At 38.0% G+C, this 20,773-nt stretch overlaps 1 protein-coding gene across 1 annotated transcript in view; it reads right to left on the bottom strand.

Annotated features, from left to right (window-relative positions):
• Positions 1–20,773, bottom strand: part of OTOGL (otogelin like) — a 98,315-nt gene that overhangs the window by 29,898 nt on the left and 47,644 nt on the right. The window contains exons 27-36 of the mRNA XM_087764422.1: positions 16,647–16,781; positions 16,033–16,179; positions 14,205–14,324; positions 11,849–11,965; positions 8,861–9,017; positions 8,303–8,329; positions 4,238–4,405; positions 2,371–2,649; positions 1,627–1,744; positions 310–389 (exon numbers count right to left, since the gene is read on the bottom strand). Of these exons, the coding sequence (XP_087620548.1) occupies positions 310–389; positions 1,627–1,744; positions 2,371–2,649; positions 4,238–4,405; positions 8,303–8,329; positions 8,861–9,017; positions 11,849–11,965; positions 14,205–14,324; positions 16,033–16,179; positions 16,647–16,781 (1,348 nt within the window). The remainder of the gene's footprint in view (positions 1–309; positions 390–1,626; positions 1,745–2,370; positions 2,650–4,237; positions 4,406–8,302; positions 8,330–8,860; positions 9,018–11,848; positions 11,966–14,204; positions 14,325–16,032; positions 16,180–16,646; positions 16,782–20,773) is intronic.

The following is a 20,773-nucleotide window of genomic DNA, read 5'->3' as shown; positions in this document are numbered from 1 at the left end:
ACATATGATATACTAGCAGTATATAGTCAAATATAGTTGTGATGAGTATAACACCATCACAAAAGGTAAAATGTAACACACTATTAGAGAAATGAAAGAATTCAGCTTTAGATATGGCTTGTTTGGATGTAGGAGATGTATTTTGGATGACTGAGAATGGAGTCTATGACCCAGAGAGACATTCCTCAACAGAAAGATGTTCTGGTAAAGCATTTAATAAAAAACCCACAATGTACATTTGATTAAAACCTTTTCTGGGATCTCAAGAGTGATTTATAAGATTAGACCAATATAATAAAAAATACTTACAGTCTTCCGGATAAACACATTTAAGTGTGACCTCATCAAGGATCATGTTTTTGGGACAGTATGGCAAGCATCCTTCAACCCTTTAAAATATTGTATAGTTAATTCTAAAGTCACAGTAGAAATCTAAATTAATTTTTTTTTTTTTTTTCAAAATGAAACATTTAAATGTCTTCCTCATCAGGGTTCTGAGAACTTTCCAGTGTAATGGTGAACACAGTGTTTCGAGGCATTTTAAGGTCAAAAAGACATGGAACAGCACAATTCCGTTTCTAAATTTTTACTAATCAATTCTTTGTATAGGCTGACAAACATGATAGGTTTGGACAATTCTGCTTCCACAACCAGGTAGAAGTTCAGATCCCTAAGCAGAAAGGTTTTCCATAGGATGAAGAACTTCTCTACAAGACCTCTGTTTTATCCAGATGTCTCATTTGGGACATTAAAATAATTAGACAGACTCCATAGAAAGTCTCATTCTTGTGCACTTTTAGCATAGGGGAGTGCAGAGAAGTCCATATATTCCCTTAATTTTTCATTTTGGGGGGATTTTTAATAAGAAAATCATTACATTAGCAACCAGTGTGCCCATATGGAAAAAGCTGAGAATACCAACAGAGAAAATTAGTAATATTCCTAATCATAAACTGCATATGCTTAGGGAGGTAGTCTGAAATTCAAAATATCATTTATTTTCCACCAGATTTTTTGCCTTGAGTTTTTAGGCATTTTTCCTTTTAGTTTTTGGTGGTTCCATAGATGCCAGGGGAGATCCGTGAAGACAGGAAATCTTGTTACTAAGTAACAAGATAACAGCAGCCGTGTGAAATCCCTCCCGTCACGCCAATGAGCATCTCTTGGTATAAAGTTCCCTCCTCTTACAGGAGAGGGCGTAGTCCACCCTTACTATTCCTACAGTTTTTCATCTTTGTTGTTTAAACACCAGAAAGAGGTAGTCATTTACAGTATCATGGGATGCTAGTTTAGGATGTGAATATAAATCCATAGAAGGGAATAACCTCCATTTAACTTAATAGATTTCTACGTAACCACTGCCAGAACGTAATCCCCTAGGCTAAATACAAACCTTCTTATTCTTGTGTTGAAAGATCGCATGTGAACAGGAATACATACCATGGGAAATGAGAGGCTTGTTACAAATGTTTTCACGTGACTTGTGAGAGTTGCTCACAAGAGTGATACTGAAATCTTGTTGAGTAAAAATGAATGGATATTGCAGCTGCAGTAATTTTCAGACAGCATATGGTACGCATATTACAAAAAACAATACAGTAGCAATATGAGCTTAATTTTACTTACGGAGGAAGGAATTTACATGCTGTCCCTTCAGGATCACTACATGTTTTAACACAAGGATTAGCACAAGATTCGTATCGCCACTCACACATCCTTCTATAAGGCACAGACGCGCTGAGTTCTGAGAAAGAAGGAAAAGGTATTATTTATTGATCATATAGTCAATAAACTATAAATTTATAGTCTTTTCTATAATGTACATTGGGATTTTCAGAAAAATGAAAAAATGAAAACCAAGTAGAGAAATTCTTGAGAACTTTCAAATAGGTGAGATTTTATTCACTTTCAGTTTCATGTATTTTAAGTTCAATCAAGCTAAAAGGCACTGAAGCTTCAAAGATACAAATAGCTACTCACTTTTACAATATATTCTGCTTAAAAACCTTAACAATCAGTTAAACATAGTGAAGGTACTGTTGGTTGCAGAAGCAATACAGTTACTCCATTCATTTAAAAGAATAGAGATATCTAGCTCACTAACAAGACATTAACATGCAACTTTTTGTGACATGCCACATTCATTTTGAAAGAGTAAAACAATGAAAATGTAGTTCAAAGATAAAGTGATCTTCATATCTCCAAAAATTAGAAAATGATAGCATTTGGAGGCAGAATGGAAGACAAAGACAGAATAGTAATTAAAAATAGGTTAAAAAAAAATATGTTACTATTGCTGATGAAAGACAAGTGCTCTGAAGGCAACCAGAAAAAAACCATACTTATCCCTTGGGATTATGCAAAATTTACCTTCAATACTAAAGCTACTCAAACGTTTGAATTCTTCTGAATCATCGTACTTTGCCACTTTAACACCGGATGAGGTGAGAATGATGAAAACGCCTTTTTTGCTGTGCAGTTCAAAGGCACTGAGCCCTGGACTCCAGAGGCCCTGGTGGTGGAAGAAGGTGGCTCGTCTCTGAAAGGAGGCACTTGGCTGCCACTGTTCCAACCCAACGGTTTCATTGTCATGTACATACAGAAAGTAGTTTGGTCTTTCAGCAGATTCAAGGGAAACAAGAGAGAGAGCTTCCACAGAAGAAAAAAAAAAATAATAATAGTAAGATTTTCACAGCAAACAAAAGTGAGAGTAAAATCTATATATTGGCTGTTAAGTGGCTCCTTTTAAACAACTGCTTTTCACAAAAAAATATTTCAGGTTTAAGTAACACAAAAAAAGTTAGAAATGCAGGGTCTAAAGGAGACTTCAAGTGATCGCGTAATCCAGAGCCACCAGAGACCTAATCAGTTAGATCAAAACTACATTCAGCCTACTGCTACCAGCTTTTTAATTGATTCATAAGCAGTCTCAAATTGGGACTTGCTCAAATTGGGAGTTTTTTCTCAAATTCAGACACATGCCTGACAGATCAGCTGTACCAAAATTTCATTAGTAAATAACATCCCTCAAATATTGTAAGAACATGCTTGACTTCACCTTGAGGTCAGGCTTTTTTTACATACAGTCATATCCAGCAATACACTAAGAAAACCTGTGGCTAAATAAAAGAGTCAACCCTTTATTTGCTCTACCCATGCCAGAAATCAAAAGTGAAGAAAATTCTCTGAAAATTTAGGAACTTAGAAGAAGACTGACTTCATATTTGGTTTTCAACTTGAATAAAAACTTGAAGTGTCTTTAATCTAGATTAATACTATCTCATTCCTCACAGATGAGAACTACCTGTGTACGGCACAGATATAAGGAATGTTTTACTTCTACTTAACGTTGACAGGAGAATTGACAGGACTGAATTAATTCTTCTATTCTATGTACTTTCTCATTTCAAAATCATATATAAAAACCTAATTTCTCCACTGCAAAATTGTCAACTGTTTGTGAATATAGTTTCAAATTTTATTGCGAAGACCGCCCTTCTCTATGTTGATTTTTGAGGGTTTGGGATTTTTTCAACAAATTAAATTCTGTGAGAAAGCAATGACAAAATCTGTATTGACTTAATTGGCACAAACCCACTACATGTGAAGAAAGGAAAATATGTACAGAAGGAAAAATATTTAAACATATTTATTTTTGGTTGTATAGTTTGGATCAGTCTCTGGTAAGTGAAAAATACAGCTTAGGAATAGTTGTTCACTTAAGAAACTTCCTCCTACATTGTATGGAGATACTGCTTACTAACAATGCAGGAGAGAGACTGGTTGTTCTAAGTTGCACATTTTATAGTCCACTGAAAGTCACAAAAAAGAAGAAAACATAAAGTAGACATGATTTTACTGGAGACAAAAATATCCTGCATTCACCTTCAGTGTTGATACTTCCTAGATACATGTGCAAAATTTTCCAGTTTCCAGTTATACAAACTAATTAATATTTTTCACAAAAGAATTCTATTCACTTGCCTTTTGCCATATTTCTAAAACAATCTCTGAAAAGTCAGCTTTAAAGCTGGCATCAAGGTTTTCCAATACTTAAAGAAAAAAATTTAAAAAAACAGTATTCCTCCTCAGTTTTGAAATTGGCTGCTTCATCCTCACTTATTCCAATAACTAAAAATATCTAGACTATTTTAGGAGATTTAGAAGATGCAGCAAAAATCATTCATATAGTTTGAAAAATATGTATTGCATTAGCAAAATTGTTGAGAACACTTACATAAATCTTTATCTTTGAAAAGACCTGGAGTTACCATGAAACTGAAAAATACATTTCCATATGCTCCAGTTCTAGGCAGGGGAAATATCCTTCTACTGGATACGTTAGCTCCTACAATTGTGTCATTCTCTCCGTAACTTGCCAAAATATAGGGTCCTTCACCAAGACCTAAGGGAAGAAAAATCAAATAGAAAAAAAAATCTTCCTTGCATAACATACAAACCTTGAGTCTTAGTTGACATAATACATTGCCTTAAATATTTCACCATACTTGGAATCAAAGAAATTTGGAACTACAGCTCAATACCTCAAGGTATTATGCTGGAGTAGGTCTGTATCTATCTGTTCAATGTACTCCCTTATTTTTTGCTTGCTGCCCAGAATACAACAGATAGAAAGTGAGCACAAAAAAGTGTGGGTAGCTATCCTCAGAAAATGATCTGTACAAGAAAGCAATCTGGGCTGCTTTTTTATGGTATTTAGTCTTTTACATGTCTGTATCTCTATACTTTGAAAGATCAACAGAGCAACTTTAATATTATTCCCCAAATAGACAATAGGCAATTCCCCCCCCCCCAAAAAAAAAAAAAACAGATTTTAAATTATAAGGCTGTAATTCAACTTTTGGCAGCAATATCGCTTAAGCAGTTGTCTACTTCATCCTCTCCCACAAAACACTTGCTTCTGCCCCCCTACTGCCCCATTTATTATGCTATCTGAAGTGCTTCAGCAGTGAAGTGATCCAGCTGAAAAATAACCAGCTGATTTTTCCAGTCTGGTTCACCACATCGTCATTCAAAATCTTGTGCCAATATAACAGTGACAACAGCTTCAGCTGGTACCACTGCCAAAACAGTGCTGCCTAACCATGCCCCGCGGCAAACCCCTGGAGCTATTTCTGCTGGGCTGGAAAGGATCACAACGATACATCCAGATACAACAGCATCTGTCTTTGTCACTATATGCCACTGAAAGAACCAAGAGCAGCATAGTTCTAAAACATCACCTTGAGAGTAATAAACAAAATGTGTAAGTTTTGTGAAAGCTTTTAATCCTTACAGTGAAAAGACTGAACCCTTTTCCCAGCCTAAGACAGCTCCATTCAAATATGACTCTTCCCAGAGGAAGGGAATTCTCATAATAATGAGATTTGGCTCAGCTAGAAGTAAAACACCGATTTCTGAAGAAAACTGCATGAAAATAACCACTGTTTTTATGGAAACTATGTTGGAGCTCATATGCACATGAAGCCAACAAGCTTGCCACAAAATGACTGCTTTTAAAGAAATGGCAAGGCAATTTATCTTAAAAAGACTCTTTATTCTAAATCGATTGTTTATCCTTACATATTAACAGACATTTTGCCTATGACTTGAGCAAATGCAGGAGTGAGCTGTAATTGATAAAGTTGCCATAAAGATTCAACAGTTTGACATCATGCAGAACAAAAAAGAATTAGAGGAGGAGCCATCCTATGTCCCAAAAGGTGTTTTGCTGGCACTTGGTGGTGGAAACATGCGTAACACCGTCCTTGACTTTAACCCTGGTAGGCAGCTAAGCACCCCACAGCATCTTGCTCACTACCCCCCACAAGAAAATCAGAGAGGAAGAACTGAAAAAAATAGTGGGTTGAGATAAAGACAGTTTAGTAAGTTGTTTGTTTGTTTGTTTGTTTGTTTGTTTTTTAAATAAAAGGGAAAAGAAACAAAGGAAAACAAACCCAAGAAAAGTGATGCAAAAAACCCCATTGCTCACCACCAGCCGACCGATGCCTGGATGGACCCTGAGCAATGCCAGCCCCAGCAAACTTCCCGCCCAGTTTTTATTGCTGAGCATGACATCATATGTTCTGCAACAGCCCTTTGGTCAGTTGGGGTCAGCTCTCCCAGCTGTGTCCCCTCCCAACATCTTGCGCACCCCCATCCTACTCACTGGTGGGGCAGCGTGAGAAGCAGGAAAGGCCTTGACACTGTGTAAGCAGTAGCTAAAACATGGGTGTGTTATCAACACTGTTTTCATCACGGATCCAAAATATATCGCCATACTAACTATATGAAGAAAGGTAACTCTATCCAAGCCAAAACCAGTACACCTTACTACTTCTTAAATAAGATAAAATTCCGTGTTGCAAAGAAATTATGGAAAGTCAGCTATACCTGAAGAGATCTACGTGCTGCTACTGTACTGGGCCAGACTTCTTGGAGGAGAAAAAAAAAATCTACTATATGATGCTCATTATAGGATGCAAGTCACTAAAAAAGATGTATCAGAGTCACAAGCATATCATTGCATTTAGTCAAGTTTCCCTTCCTCTTCAATATCTTGCTCCCAACAAAGCACCTGCGCAGTATCCAAATATAAGATGGGATGCCACAGGAATTAAGTTTGTTAAATGAATACAACTCTCATTCTAAGGAACCATTCTTTACAGTACAATACTTGCGAGACTTGTGCATAAAATCCTGTAACCTATCAATTTCAAAATATAATAGGTCCCAGTTCTGAAATTTACAGTACAAGCTCAAGCTAACATCCCTCTCGAGCTTCTCCCTGACTGCCAAGATATGCTGCATGTTGCATTAATCCACCCCCACATTGAATATGATGAGCTTATTAATTGAGACATGAGGGATTACTAGGATCATTCAACACAGCTGGGCCACTGACCTTCACCTATTAAAAATAGAAGCAAGGTTAAAACTACATACAGCAAGTCAAAGAAAAAGCCCATCAATTAATTCAATTGGGTTTTTAATTGAACCAGAGCAATCTCTTCTATATGTCTTTTTTATATGAAAGAAGGAAAAATAAGACAAAGCAAGCCACTTCAGCATGAAAACCTAGAAGATAATTGCATAGTGTGACAAGTGTTCATAAAATTTATGAGGCTTTTTTATTTTTTTCCAAAAATCATACTGAATTAATTATTATTCTGATTAATCATAACTCAGTATCATCAGAGATGCATTATATCCACACCATTCATTTTTGCAGAAATGGACTTGAATTTCCCTGTGCCAAAGACAATTAGTTCAGTGAGGTGAAAATTCAAATGGTAATAACCGTGTATAACCTTCTAAGATGCACACTAATGTGTCAGTATTTGAATTCCTTACTAATATAGGATTGTCTGTTTGTATTTATATAGGACAAATCTCAAGTAATACATGAGATATTGCACAGAAGAACAGTGTTTTAGAGATCTATAGCAGAGCAGGAGGGAAGAAAAAGTCAGTATGATGACATAATGATATTAAATAGACAAGGAATATGTCACAAAATGACATACAATACTCCAAGCTACTCATACAAGTCACCCCTCCTTTCTAATGGATTTGAAGGTCCAGTGAGCTCAAGGGATTGTGATGGTGCAATCCTACCCTAGGGAACGGGGAGAACAGAAAAAAGAGAACCTCCAACACTGCTGCAGCTAACAGAGATTCTTCTCAGCACAAGCTATGAAGGATTTTAATTGCAGTGTGCACTGTATCATGTTTCATCTGAGATGCCAGATGTGTTGTTTTGCTTACGACTACGATGTTGGTTTCCATGCCACCACTGTCCCTGGACATAGAGCAGAAAGGCCATAGGGACTTGCTTCGCTAACTTGCTGAGCTCATTAAACTCACATACACAAATTAAGAGTACAAAAAAAATCATTGTAACCTGTGAAAGAGAGAAATTACCAAACTAAATTTTCTTCCAGGGTTAGTCTGAGTGACTTGATATAAGAAAAGTGTCTCTTTGGTATTTCTTTTTAAAAGAGAAACAAAACAAGGCAGGGTGGGTGGGGAGAGATAAATATCTCAAAATAGCATTATACAGAAAGAAAGATGATAGAACAGTATGTCAAAGACGCCTTCCGTATTCTAGAGTGGTCGATGTGAGGAATTAGCTGCAACTAAATGCTTCATAAAAATGGATTCCATTTTAGAACCAGGGAGTACAGACTTGTTTCGAGCACATAGCTAGCTGGTATGGTAGAAAACAGGAAGGGTAAGTGTATTCAGCAAGGTATATAAATATGAGGATGAATCAAAGACAGTAATATCAAATACTACATACCTTGATTGTAATATTCACAGTCATAAGCTAAAAGAAAAAGAAAACAAGCACATTATTATTACAAAGTAACAACAGAGAATGTAAAATTCACTGTCAACAGAGGAAGTTTCATTTCCCATAATGTATTTCAGTCAGTGACTTTATTTTCTTAGGCTTTTATTCAGTGACATACAGCTGTATTTAAATAGATGTGCCAGCACAGCAGACCTGAAACATGAATTATTCTACAGGCAAGAACCCTTCTCGCTGTCAATGAAAAGTAGAACGGACTGAATCTCTTTGCAGCCCTACACAGAACACTGGACATAACCCGGATCTGGTATACGGGTGCCTTTCCAACAGTCTCCGCGCTGGCACACCCTGAGCACAGCCAGTCCTCTTCAGTAAGGCAGCAAATTTGAGTGCATAAGACTAACAGCTAACACACAGACAGGTTGAAAAATGTGAAGAAATACATTTATTATCCACCTACTTCTGTCATATTTGTATTATTGGGCAGCAAAAGGCCGAAGATGCTTTGCAGATGAGCTCCAGTGCAAGGCCAGCCCAGGTACGTACCACAGAGTGAAGGAGATCGCCAGTGAATCGCTGCTCCTTGCTGGCAGCATTTGTGGGCATAAGCTGCAATACTGGTACACAAGCACTCGCAGTCCCCACCAAGATTGCAGTTGCATGTATCTGTGTGACAATTTTTGACAAAAGAAGTCACATCAATCTGGGGGGAAAAAAAAAAGAAAACAAAAAGAGAGCTGGTGACTTAATTGCATGAGCTGGACAAATTCCTGTTGCACCATTTTCAGCAGAAATGCTACCTCTGGACTGACTGAAAGAATTTAACACAAAAATAAGGCGTTTTCTAAGGTTTGGGTACATTCCTATACAAAAAGTACACTGCGAATTATCAGCTTGTACCTATGTCACAGGCCAAGAGAAAATTTCATTCAGTGACTCTTCACAAGTATGTCTGTCCATGCACTTGCTGTTCATTGATTTTGGAGAGTATATTGAAGCTGGCAGTTCTGTGTTTTTATAAGGCAAATACTGCCATCTATAGTCATCCTGTCAGTTTTGCATGAACAACAAAATCAGAGCTGCAGCTCTAACTATCAAGTAATTAAAGTAATAGTTTGTGGAGGGGATTTTGGTCAAGGAAAGAAAACTTGAGCATGCTAGTGACATTTTACAGGAAAATATTTCTGCACTTACCAAGATTTTAATATACTTTGCCCACAAACCTTCATTAGATCAGAAATCCATTTCTCCACTCTAAAATGCTATCACGTTATTTCATGGTTTTACATGATACATTATTTCTTGGGTTTTAATCATCTTTTTTTTGTAATGTTGAACAGTGTTTCCAAAACAGTGTTCTTACTCAACACATGGAATGTTTAAAGCAATGCTTTTTTTTGGTTTAGACTTGTTTTTAGACTCTAGCTTAGTTGTGGAGCACTCAAATGGCACACGTCAGATCACAGAGGTGCCATCACAGTAACAAAGCAGCACTTATCTAACACGGAGACAGCTTCTCAGCTGGCAGTTGGTAGAAGCTGGCAGTGATACGAAGACTGTTTTTGTGCCTTCAGTGGAAAGAGATGCTGTTTTGCTTTCATTCTTTTTCTTATTTTGAAAACAGGGATACCACTGGGGTGGGGGCATGAGCATTAGCTCCATTGAAAATGGCTGTAATAGCTTCACAGGAACCACCAAACACCAGATTGTCTCCAAAAGCTCAACCTGTCTCTCAACCTGTCTGCAGGACAGCATCTCTCCATGGGTCAGCAATATCCTGCTGTTGTGACAAACTGGCAGCCTAGAGTCAAAGCTCCTGCTGAGTTCAGGAGTTATGAGTAAGACCTTTTTTTCTGTGTTAAGGCTCCTCAGCCCCCACTGAGTTCAGTGCTCAGCTGGGCAACTGCAATCCATCAGTCACTGCAGCCAGAGATGCAAGATTTTGTCTCCCTGAAAACGAGGTTTTCCAGCCTCAGCTGAACTCTGAGGCCGCCTGTCCCACGGGCAGGAGCTTGCCTCCATGCACAGCAGGATCCTCCACCACCCACGCAGAAGGAGCGACTGTGAGAGTGCTGCACCAAGCACATCCTGAAACCCACATCTACGCTTTCTCTTCCTTCCGTGCCCCCAGTCTCAGTCTCTGCTTGGACTTTTTCCCTTGGCACCCAGTTCTCCACCTGTGCAGCCAGCTCCAGATATCCTTGATAGGAGGTCACTTTACATTACATTTGTAAGAGCTGTATTTTCACATGCTGATGAATAGGTTGTAAAAGCACCTGAAAGATGTTTGCTTTACAGGCTGTCCCATACAGGATGGATATCTGCATGTGAAAATACTTGACTACTAATTAAATGGCATGTTTTGCACCTGACATGCATTTTTTAACATAATTATGCTGCATTTTTGGCATAATGTTTGCAAATTTTAATCACAACATGGATAAGATACAGAAAATGAATGTTCAAGTGAAAACATCTTTCTTTATGAGTTATTACAATACAGCTCCTTAAAAATACTCAAAAGTTCCATTTTTATTTATTACTTTCCACTTTGAAAATACACTCATCACTATGTTCTCAGGCACATGCTCAAAAAATTCTTTACATAGTAACTAAAGTCAACATTAATAAATCTCTCGGGTTAAGCTACTGCAACCTCCTCCTCAGGCAAATTCCTAACCATGTTGATATCAAACTTCAGTCCTGAAAGTCAGGAGGTTCAGCTGGGACATCCAATGATCTCATTTAGTATTAATAGTCATAAAGAAAATAAGAGACTGAGATGAAATGTAGTGGTTCTTGCTTGCACAGGTGTAAAGAAGCACCTTCAATAACTAAAAACCTTTGGGAGGCTAAAGTCAGAAATAAGGAAAAATGCAAAGAGCATGTCTTGCGTTGATAAAGGGTGGACTAAAATGGAATAAAAGATTCCCACACAAGCTATTGTTGTCACCATCTTATCTAGACTGAACTTAAGGACATTCTTGAAACTCAAGTCCCTGGCTCAGCCAGGTATTGGGAAGACAAGGACACCAAACCTCAGAGTTTTGATAAAAAGCAGATGATACGCTCTCAGCCAATTAAAAATACCAATAGCTCTGAAGCTGACATCTCACTCTCTCAAATTTCTTTCTATATTGAGCAGGACAATTAACAAAAGAAAACCATTTCAGATAAGCTGTAGGCACTTTACACAAATGCTTATTTTAGAATCCTACAATATATACAAAAGCCTTAAAAATTTAGTTACCTATATAAATAAAAGATATAAATAAAACCTAAAGAGAACAGAACCTTGATTATCCAGTCTGCTAACTCATGGCTCCCTGTTATCACTATTATGTTTAGGCTCCAGTCTTGAAAGGAACAAGGATCTCTACACAAATATAGCCCACCCACATAGAGATACTTGCAGGGCTCTACTCTGTATCCTCCACAGCATTCAGACTGAGGGGAATAGCAAGAAGAAATTAATTACTGGAATTTCAATATTTTCCTACATGAGAGCACATCTTGGATATTTAATAAACTTACCACATTGCGACAAGGTGCAAAAACATCACTGTATAAAATTGAGCATTCTTTTTTGGCATAAGGGAACTTGCTCTGATGCACCTCACATGGTCTTAGTGTTTCATTTGGGCTCTTGCACTTAAAAACAAGGAAAAACACCACAAACATTTTATACAAAGGTGTGTTTACCATGGACTCAGGTACACTACAGTATCATATAATTCAATACCTGCATACTCAGAAAACAAAAATAAAGTTTAAATGCTATCTTCTTCATCTTCCCCTTTCCCTGATTTGTTGTTATAACTGAAAACATTTGCACAAAAAAGAATCTTTGTGTTTTGTTCTGAAGTACTAAAATGTTCCTGCTGTCTGCTCAGTGCATAAAGACAAAATGTTTTCTTTGTGACACATTATAATCATTACCAGAGCAACCAACTGTAACATCACAAACAAATCCATGGTCCAAATCCATCCCTGGTGGTTTTGCACTGACTTTAAATGGAGTCACACTACAGATGGCTTTAGCCCTGTAAGTTCAAATAAAGAAGCAGCAGTAGGAAGAGAGCAACCCATAAAAAAAATAGAGTCAAAGATCATCATGATAACTCAAAAATGGCTGAGATACAACTCCCTCTCTTAAAGTCTCTCTTCAAGAAGAAAACAAGCGAACAGAAAAATATAACAAAATTACACTCAACTCAGAAAACACGAGTTCATCCAAAACCATACTGTCTTGGTGCAGCAGGGAAGCTCAGGAAGGGGTAATGATGGATCCGTAGGCAGCACTGGTGTGTCCCGACACAGCCTCAGCTGCAGTGCAGTCACCCACCTACGTTGCCCTCCTGTGCAGATGCTTGGACAACGCTGCCATGGGGGCGTGTGCTGCCACTCCCAGGAGGGAGAAACCCTGGGAGCATCCCACACTTCACAGTGCTAATGAAAGCACGTTTACTAGTAGCAGAGTTGGGTTCTAGGCCTCCAGCTATCAAATACTCCTTTACAGTATTTAGATTTTGCAGAAAAGATGACCAGGATACATCTCTACGAAGGCCAAAGCTCCTTTCTGAAAAAATCCCGAACTCTTCATCACAGGCAGATGAAGTATCAAGTGTGCCTGAGCGCAGGCTGCCTGTGAGGTCAATATTGAACTCAGATCCTGAGTGCTCTGACAGTGACAGAGATTGGAATATTACATGAGATTTTACAAATATATGTGTATATGGCCACAAAAAGGCAAGTGGAAGTTTGGGCTGCATAAGCAAAGGTCATAACATCCTAGAAGTTAATGTGCTATGTAAACACTACACACTTGTAAAAGCAGCCACTGAACTGATAAATTGGAAAAGAAAAATTCATACAATTCATACAATTCATACATAGTATTTACACATTCCTTTATGTACCATCTTCTAGATGAGCAGTATAACCACCAACACTACACATTTGCCTCACTTGCTTACACAATTTAAACATTTTATGTAGAGTAAAATAGATCCAAAGGGAGATATTGAGGGAGAGAAGCCTCAAAATCTTTACTCCAAAGCAGAATAGGTGTCATATTCTTTCATGAGGTGAGAGGTTTTGGTTCAATTTCCTGCTGTGAGTCAAGGAGAGAACAGATTAAAAATTGGTTCTCACAGACATCCTAAGGGAGCGTTCTACAAACACTGATTTTTCAGGAGGTTCACAAGGCTATAAAACCTTACATCTCCTCAGCACAAATTAACAAAATACCTATTCTCCTGTGTTATAAAACACAACTGAGGTCATCCACTCTCTACAGCCTCTTCCCTTCTCCTCAGAAACTAAGTTTCCATACTGGGTTGTGTCTGTTGCTGTTCTGAGCCTTTTCTGTCTCACCCCTTCACCACTGCTGCTTTGTCAGTTTGTTCTCTGTTTACAGACTGCAACTAAAGAAAAATCACCAATTTTTTTTTCAGTGTTCAGAAAGAAACTTTTTTCCAGACATTTTTCCAGCCTTCAGATTCGGTTCACTTTCAATATCCTGATGCCTCCAATGCCAGAGAAATTACAATTGTTTTTAAAATTGGGCTGAATCCAAAATATCAGAAGCTATGTATCTAACTTTGTAGAAAATTGAAATCCAGACAGCTATGATAATTATCTTATATCGGAAAAAATATATTCTTCTCTGAAGAGATTGTTTGGTATCATTTAAATTCAGTATATGTTTGCTATGACATAAGACATTATTAACACATTTCACATCTACACACATAAAAATTAAAATGCCCTCTTATACATTGACCATGAGTTTAGAAAATGCCTGTACATCATGTGCTTATAACGTGTTCATTTATAAAAGAAAATTATCATCCTTTTTTGCTAAATTTTTACTGGACATGGGGCTTACCTGTCCTAATACCCAGCTGTCTCCAAACACCTGTGCATTTCTCACCTCCATGTTGTTTGATGTAGTCAGATCATTTGAAGTATATTTGTCAAAATTTCCACACAAACCTGCCAGTTTACCCTAAACGAGAAGATGGATTTTTTTTTTTACATATACTGACAGTCAATAATTGTTACAAATTACATACATGGAATAAAACATTCTTAAACTAAAAAAGGTGAATGCAACTCTGACTTATACTTTGAAAATATCTGACACTCTGTTATGCTTACAGTTCCATATTGCAAAAACTTTTAACAGAAATTTATGTTTTCCTTTTTCCTTCCTGTTTTCCAGAACCTGTTCTTACTGTCTGCCTGTAAAAAGGGACTGGAATCTAGTCCTATTTTTTTCTGAAATCTTAGTAGTGCATCCAGTCCAAAAGTCAAAAGTTCAGGTGAATTACCTCACGATTGTGAAGCCTGACTAGTTGTTGTCATTAAAACTTGCTGTCTCTAATTTTAGATCACAATAGCAAGAACATTTGTAATAGCAGTTACAAAAGAGACAGCTGCAACTTTCTTGTGTTGGGGTATGTGCTGCTGATGGAAAAAGTATATATACATGCATACACATATACATACGTAGAGAAAAAGGTATTTCTGCACAAGAGTAAAATGTAGAGTTGCATTTCTAGGGTGCTGTGGCTCACTCTAATGAATTCTTTTTCCTTAAGGTCTGCTGTAGACACTATCTTACTGAACTGGAGCCTCTGTAAAAAACAGTTATTGGAAACAGAAATAGCTTGACGTATTTCTGTCCTTGCATGCAACCCGTAGAACTCAGCTCCCTGCTAGCTTACTCAAAAACAGAAGAATTTTTTTTCACTATGTGTATTGATGGCTGATAAATCAATTTGTGTGTGAAGTAAGCATTTTATGGGTATTGGGAAAAAAAGCCTATAATAATGTCGCTTTAAAACCAGATTAGATGGTCACTGTAACTTTACTTACACTTCAAAAAATCTGATATTGTATTCTAGCATAGAGTGCTTTCTTTTCTTTTATTAGAAAGAGTCCCCTTTCAATATGCGTGTTCATGGTTGAGATGAAGCAGGAATGTAATTATTGAATGTGCAGATAAGGTTACTCTGCCAGGACCCAAAGACAGAGTTGCAGAAACACCAACGCAGATATGATGTAGGAACAGAACAGAGAAGAGCAACTGGCAAGAGAAGAAGCGTCGTATTCTTCCCTGCATCATGGCTGAGCCCTGTCACAGTATACTTATTAGGTTTAAATGTCAGTTTTTGTCTAGATCCTTTCCTGTATCTTGTCTTCTTAATTTAAACCCAAGATGTGACTCCATCTGTTCATCTCAGCAGCCTCTACTGTATCTCAGGGTGCAGTTCCATCATCGGCCTAATCCAATCTGTGTTACAAACCTGCTGTCTTCCATGTCACTAGGTATGGAAGCTTCTGTTCCATTGGCTTCAGCAGTTATGAAAACATGCAGTGAACTGGGTAACTCAAAACTAATCCTCTCTTCCCACCCTCAAAGTAACTTTGAGCCAGAGCTGAATCACTGCGTATCTGCAAGGCTGCAATGTGTGGAGCAACAGAGTAAATATGCATGTAGGAACCACCCCTTCTCTTCAGGAATCCAGCCATTAAATCACATTCTCCGTCTCTTCTTACCTGGGAAATGCTAGCAACCTGAACACCATGATAAACAGCTGTATCACTGGGAAAGTGAGTCACGAAGAAAAGACAATCACAGTTATTCAATCAGAGATCACATTAGCAACACAGAGAGCTACACAAAGTCTCAGGGTTTTATTTTGGCTCACCTTCCATCGAGGTCCAACTTTAACATGCATCATCGTCTTCTTATCCCACAGAATTGTAATGTCCTGTTCTGGAAAGTGTATCACAGTATAATATCCAGCCTTCCAAAGCTGATAGTTAGATTTTTTTTCCTGTCCCCTTAAGGTCTTCTGACAGAAATGAATATTTATTAAGATCTAATAAAGTAATTCTACCAAGGTATGCAGCCAATTAATAACAAAGTGTATACTGAAGAATACTTTATCTTTAGGATATAGCTGGATCAATAATATTACTAGAAATGTTGTTTAATACTTTGATATTTTGTCTTTTCAATCATTCAAGTTTTCTTTGATTTTATACTTTGGTTTCCCTTTCAAAACCAAGTGGAAAGAAACAAATAAATGCCAATATGCTTGAGGCTGTTGAGCAGTCATCTTTGTAGGACAAATAGAACTTGAAAAAAACAATGAAAAAATAAGGTTTTTCCTGGGACCTGCTGCTTTATCCAGGCTTAGGCACTTGTACTATGTTAACTCAGACTGAGAGGCATTTTCCAAAAACATGCTCCTTTAAAGTCGTAACTTTACAATGCTTATCTTAAAGGGCAACCCAAAAAAGAAAGAAAATAACTAACCTGCTTCTCAGAAGGTTCACTAAAATAAATCTCAGTGTCTCCAACAGTAATGAAAACATTCTTTGAGCAAACAATATCATTGTCAAAGCACTTTTTGTTCTGAGCAATTATAGATATATTTGAGTTATCTGTGCTCTGCAATATGAAGAAGAAATCATTTTACTTATAGATTCAATTGCATTTAATTACTGCAGATTTATTCCAGGCTTACCATGACAAAATGATGGATAACTTCGTATTTACACATCTTTGAAATTAAATTTAAGAAAGCTACCAAACAAGGAAATGCATTTTTAAATTCAAAGCTGAACCCACAACCAAATCAAACTTTGGAGTTAAACACAAAGAGCCACTACATTCAGCTGCGAGTCCTCTTTCTGAGGACTTCACAAACTCAGAGGATCAGCCTACCACTAAAATAAGAGTCTGGTTTACATGCTTACACGTGGAATTCAATATTTACTGCCACAGTATGGTTGTCAAAATCGAGACATGCTATAAAAAGAGCTTTATTTTTAAACCAAGGTACATGAGATCAAGCTGTTTTCATATTTTTAAAACCAAGAAACCTACCATCTGGCAGTAGTAGATAGAACAATTTTTGTACCACCACCCGTCAAAATTCACAAAACCATGAGTAATACTCAATGTTATTGGAGGGGGCAAAGGTTTCTGCTGATATTTTTGATTGTGGTTTTTTCTTTAACATTTAGAAGATTTTTCTGCTCTTGTCTTTTGATTTTCTGTGGTTTAGTACCCAAAATTCAAATTTACTGCCTTCCCAATCCCATATCTGTTGGCTTTCCAGCTTGTGGATTAATTTGCATTCTAGGCACATAAAATCACTGTTGCACCTTGGTTCAACATTTCTGTTTATTCACCTACAGCTTCTGTGGTTCGTCTGTACCCTGAGGGAAACACACATGCACCTTGTAATTCCCCATGCTAGGATTGGTACTGGAACAAAGGAGACCAGCTCTATTTTCAGAGTTGATAACACTACCACAAACAAAAATAAAGTTGAGTTACTCTTATTTCTTATTTTAATTTGCCGTTCAATTAATTTCTGTACCAATCCTTGCAAGTCAACAAGAAGCCATAACTATAGAAAAGACTTGAGAGAGTTAACTTCATAACATTAATATAAGCCAGTAACAGTGCTTCTGAATCCAGTTTAATTTTTGATCAAATTCAGCCCTACAGTCATTACAAACCTAGACAGATACGAAATAAAAATCTTGGAGGTGGCAAGCTACATATCTCGCCCACTGAGTCATCCAGTCTTATATGAGACACTTGGATAGTGCTGGAAACAAAAAGACATTTAAACTTCCCTTCTTACTCCCACCCTCCTTTAAACACTCTCTGAGACTATGACTAGCTGAAACTAATTGCAGGTTCTAATAGGCATGGTGGGCAAGATGGGAATAGTGGCTTTCAGCAGTTCCCCAGTCCTGGGAACTCCTCTGGGCTCCCAGCGGTGCTCTTGGAGAGCTCCACTTGGCCACAATGGGAGGGATCCCCTGTCTTGGTTTGTGCCCACATCATCTCTCCTCAGAGCTTTGCCCCCTCCCTTGGTCAGTGTACCCCAGAAAGGTGCTGGGTACATACTCCTAACTACTCCTTGCCTGTCTCACATTTGTACCCTTATTTGTTCTGTGCTCATCAGAATTCAAGAATAAAAAAACATATCAGCAATTTTTCCTCACCAGTGAGAAACATTGCATACAGAAAATATGGATGCTACAGGAAGCAGCTTTTTTTTTTTCCTTAATAAAAGTCACAATGACCAAACTGTTTAAAGAGCACTTTCAATCTAAAAAAAAAAACCAACCCCAACCCTAGACGATGGGGAGTGTAGAGGTATTTTTGTTGCCACACAGAGGAGGTGCTACAGCTTTGCTGCCCTTAGTGTAGCATGGCCCACGAGCCAGAGGATGCTGCTACTTGGCATAGAAAACACTCTACAGCAAGCATGAGCAAATGCAATGAACATAAGGTATGGGCGACTGCCTGCAAGCTTTATATTACCCTAATGCCAGGGCTTAAGAAACAGGCGGTCTGTGTTAGCAATTAGCTTGGAAGACAACAGCTAAGGTGGGTAAAGTTAGCCACTAGCTGCTGGTGGTAAGGGGGTATAGCAAGTCAGCTGTTAATGATTTAGTAGGGGAACTCAGTTTAAAAGTACTGAAAGCCTCAGGGTAAAGCAAAGTTCATCTGTTCCATTCTGTTGTAAAGTTGGTTTAGGTTGCACTCAGAATAAAATTGGTCACTACCTTTTTGGGAAATACACTGTGTTTTAATTAATCCAGGCTTGCTGCTGGAGTCAGTCCAGTAATTATTCCCCTCCAAGTCAGATAACAGCCCAGAGCATTTTTTGATATATTGGAGGTGATGTGGTAAATTAAAAAGAAGACAAACTCATTAGTTTGGTACATAGGATGTAAGCTGATACATTCTGTGCTGGCCAAATGAAAAGTGAGGAAAGAAGCTACCTCCCCACCATGAGTCAGTTCAGAAAAGGACTTTGCTTGCAGTCTATGGGTCTATTTGATGCCTAGGACATTGTGGGCTGTTTTCATTGCTGAGTTCATTCCTCTTCAGTTGGCTTAGCCTCAGCAAAGGGGACACTCTGAGTTAATAGGGAAGCAATGTCTTCACTGTAAGAGAAGAGACGGAGGGCTTTATTTTAAATAAGGATAGTTAATTCAGGCTAATTATCCCACAGTAAAATTACACCTTTTTTGGCAATGAAGACAAGTTCTTGGAGCAGCGCTGGGTAGCTGTATTCGCTATGCTAATTGAAGCTGCTGCCTGTGCCTTCTGACAGTCCAGGCCAATCCCTTCAGCTGAACAGCATCAACATACTCAAGTCAGAAGTTTTTGTGTATGGTTGGGATTTGAGCCAAGGGCAAAAGTTGAGTTATATTTCAAGTTAACTCTGCAGTAAAGAGAAGCCTGGAGACGGGGAGTGTTTTGCTGACCAAAGCCAGAACAGGGAGTCCTGAAGATATGTGAAGTACTTCCTTACTTGTAGGACTGCATGTTGGTGTTAAGTTACTAGAAATGATGCAGGATGGAAATGCAGAAAGACAGTGGTAGTGGTTCAGCAGATCTATAAGTAAACCAGACATTTAAGAAAAAGGGCTTTGCATTAAATCCTGAGTCTTCTGTGCTTTCTCTCTTTCTAATTAAATCTTAGACCTAAACCGAAATATATAAACACCATTATGGATTATGTACCTCTTGTGGCTGAAAGCTTTCATGAGGAGATTTGCTTTACATATATACCCTTGCCATTCTCTCTATACACCTCAATAAAAATTGGGTCTTTTCCCACCAGTACAGTACCAGCCAAATTGAAAGTTGAATGACAGTTTCTGTCTTGGTCTTCAAATTATTCTGTAACTGCTATATGTGCAGCCTCTGCTTTCAGCAGGGAAAAAATAAAGTGCAATTGAAACTTAGCACTTAACTATTGCCAACGCAAAAGAAAGAACAGGGACTATTTAGATAAAGTGAGGGTCATCTTTTAATGTTTGTATAAGACAGTGAGGCCTTGGGCAAATCTCGACAGCTCCTAGAGACTGTGATAGCATAAATGATAATGATCTAGTTCCATCTCTCTAGTCTGCACTGGATCCACACAGGTATGAGAACAAGCTTTTGTCACTACCGCTGGAAGAAATGTCCGAGTAGACACTAGGAGCAGGTCTAACGAATAACAAGGTGGGGAGTTTTGTTGGTTTTCTTTTTTTTTTTCTGCACAGTCTCTTTCCAAGGCAGAGTCACTCTTTACCTTTTTAGGTAAAATGCACCCAACAGGGGATGTACTACAGTTCATCATGTGAAACCTACTTATGCTGACAGAAACTAGAAATAAAATGGTTTTCCCACTGCAAGAGTATCTTCCCACGTAAATTACCATATCCAGCCTGTTCCAACTTAATATCAGTTTCTTTGTGATAACATGGAGTTGCCAAGCAACAGAGAAGACAGAGTCACAGCTCCGGGCAGTCAGTCAAAAGCTCATTGTCAGTCCCGCTTCTCGGGACATTCTTTTTCTAAACTTCACTGCACTTTTTTTCCATATTTCTTCCTAGCCGAAAAAGCAAAGCACTGCTTTC

The sequence above is a fragment of the Nipponia nippon genome, unplaced genomic scaffold (genome assembly GCF_047370975.1).
Source record: "Nipponia nippon isolate SJK-2023a ecotype South Korea unplaced genomic scaffold, ASM4737097v1 scaffold_3, whole genome shotgun sequence".
Taxonomy (NCBI): domain Eukaryota; kingdom Metazoa; phylum Chordata; class Aves; order Pelecaniformes; family Threskiornithidae; genus Nipponia; species Nipponia nippon.
The sequence above is the reverse complement of the archived record's forward strand: the minus strand, read 5'-3'. Positions and strand labels throughout refer to the sequence as shown.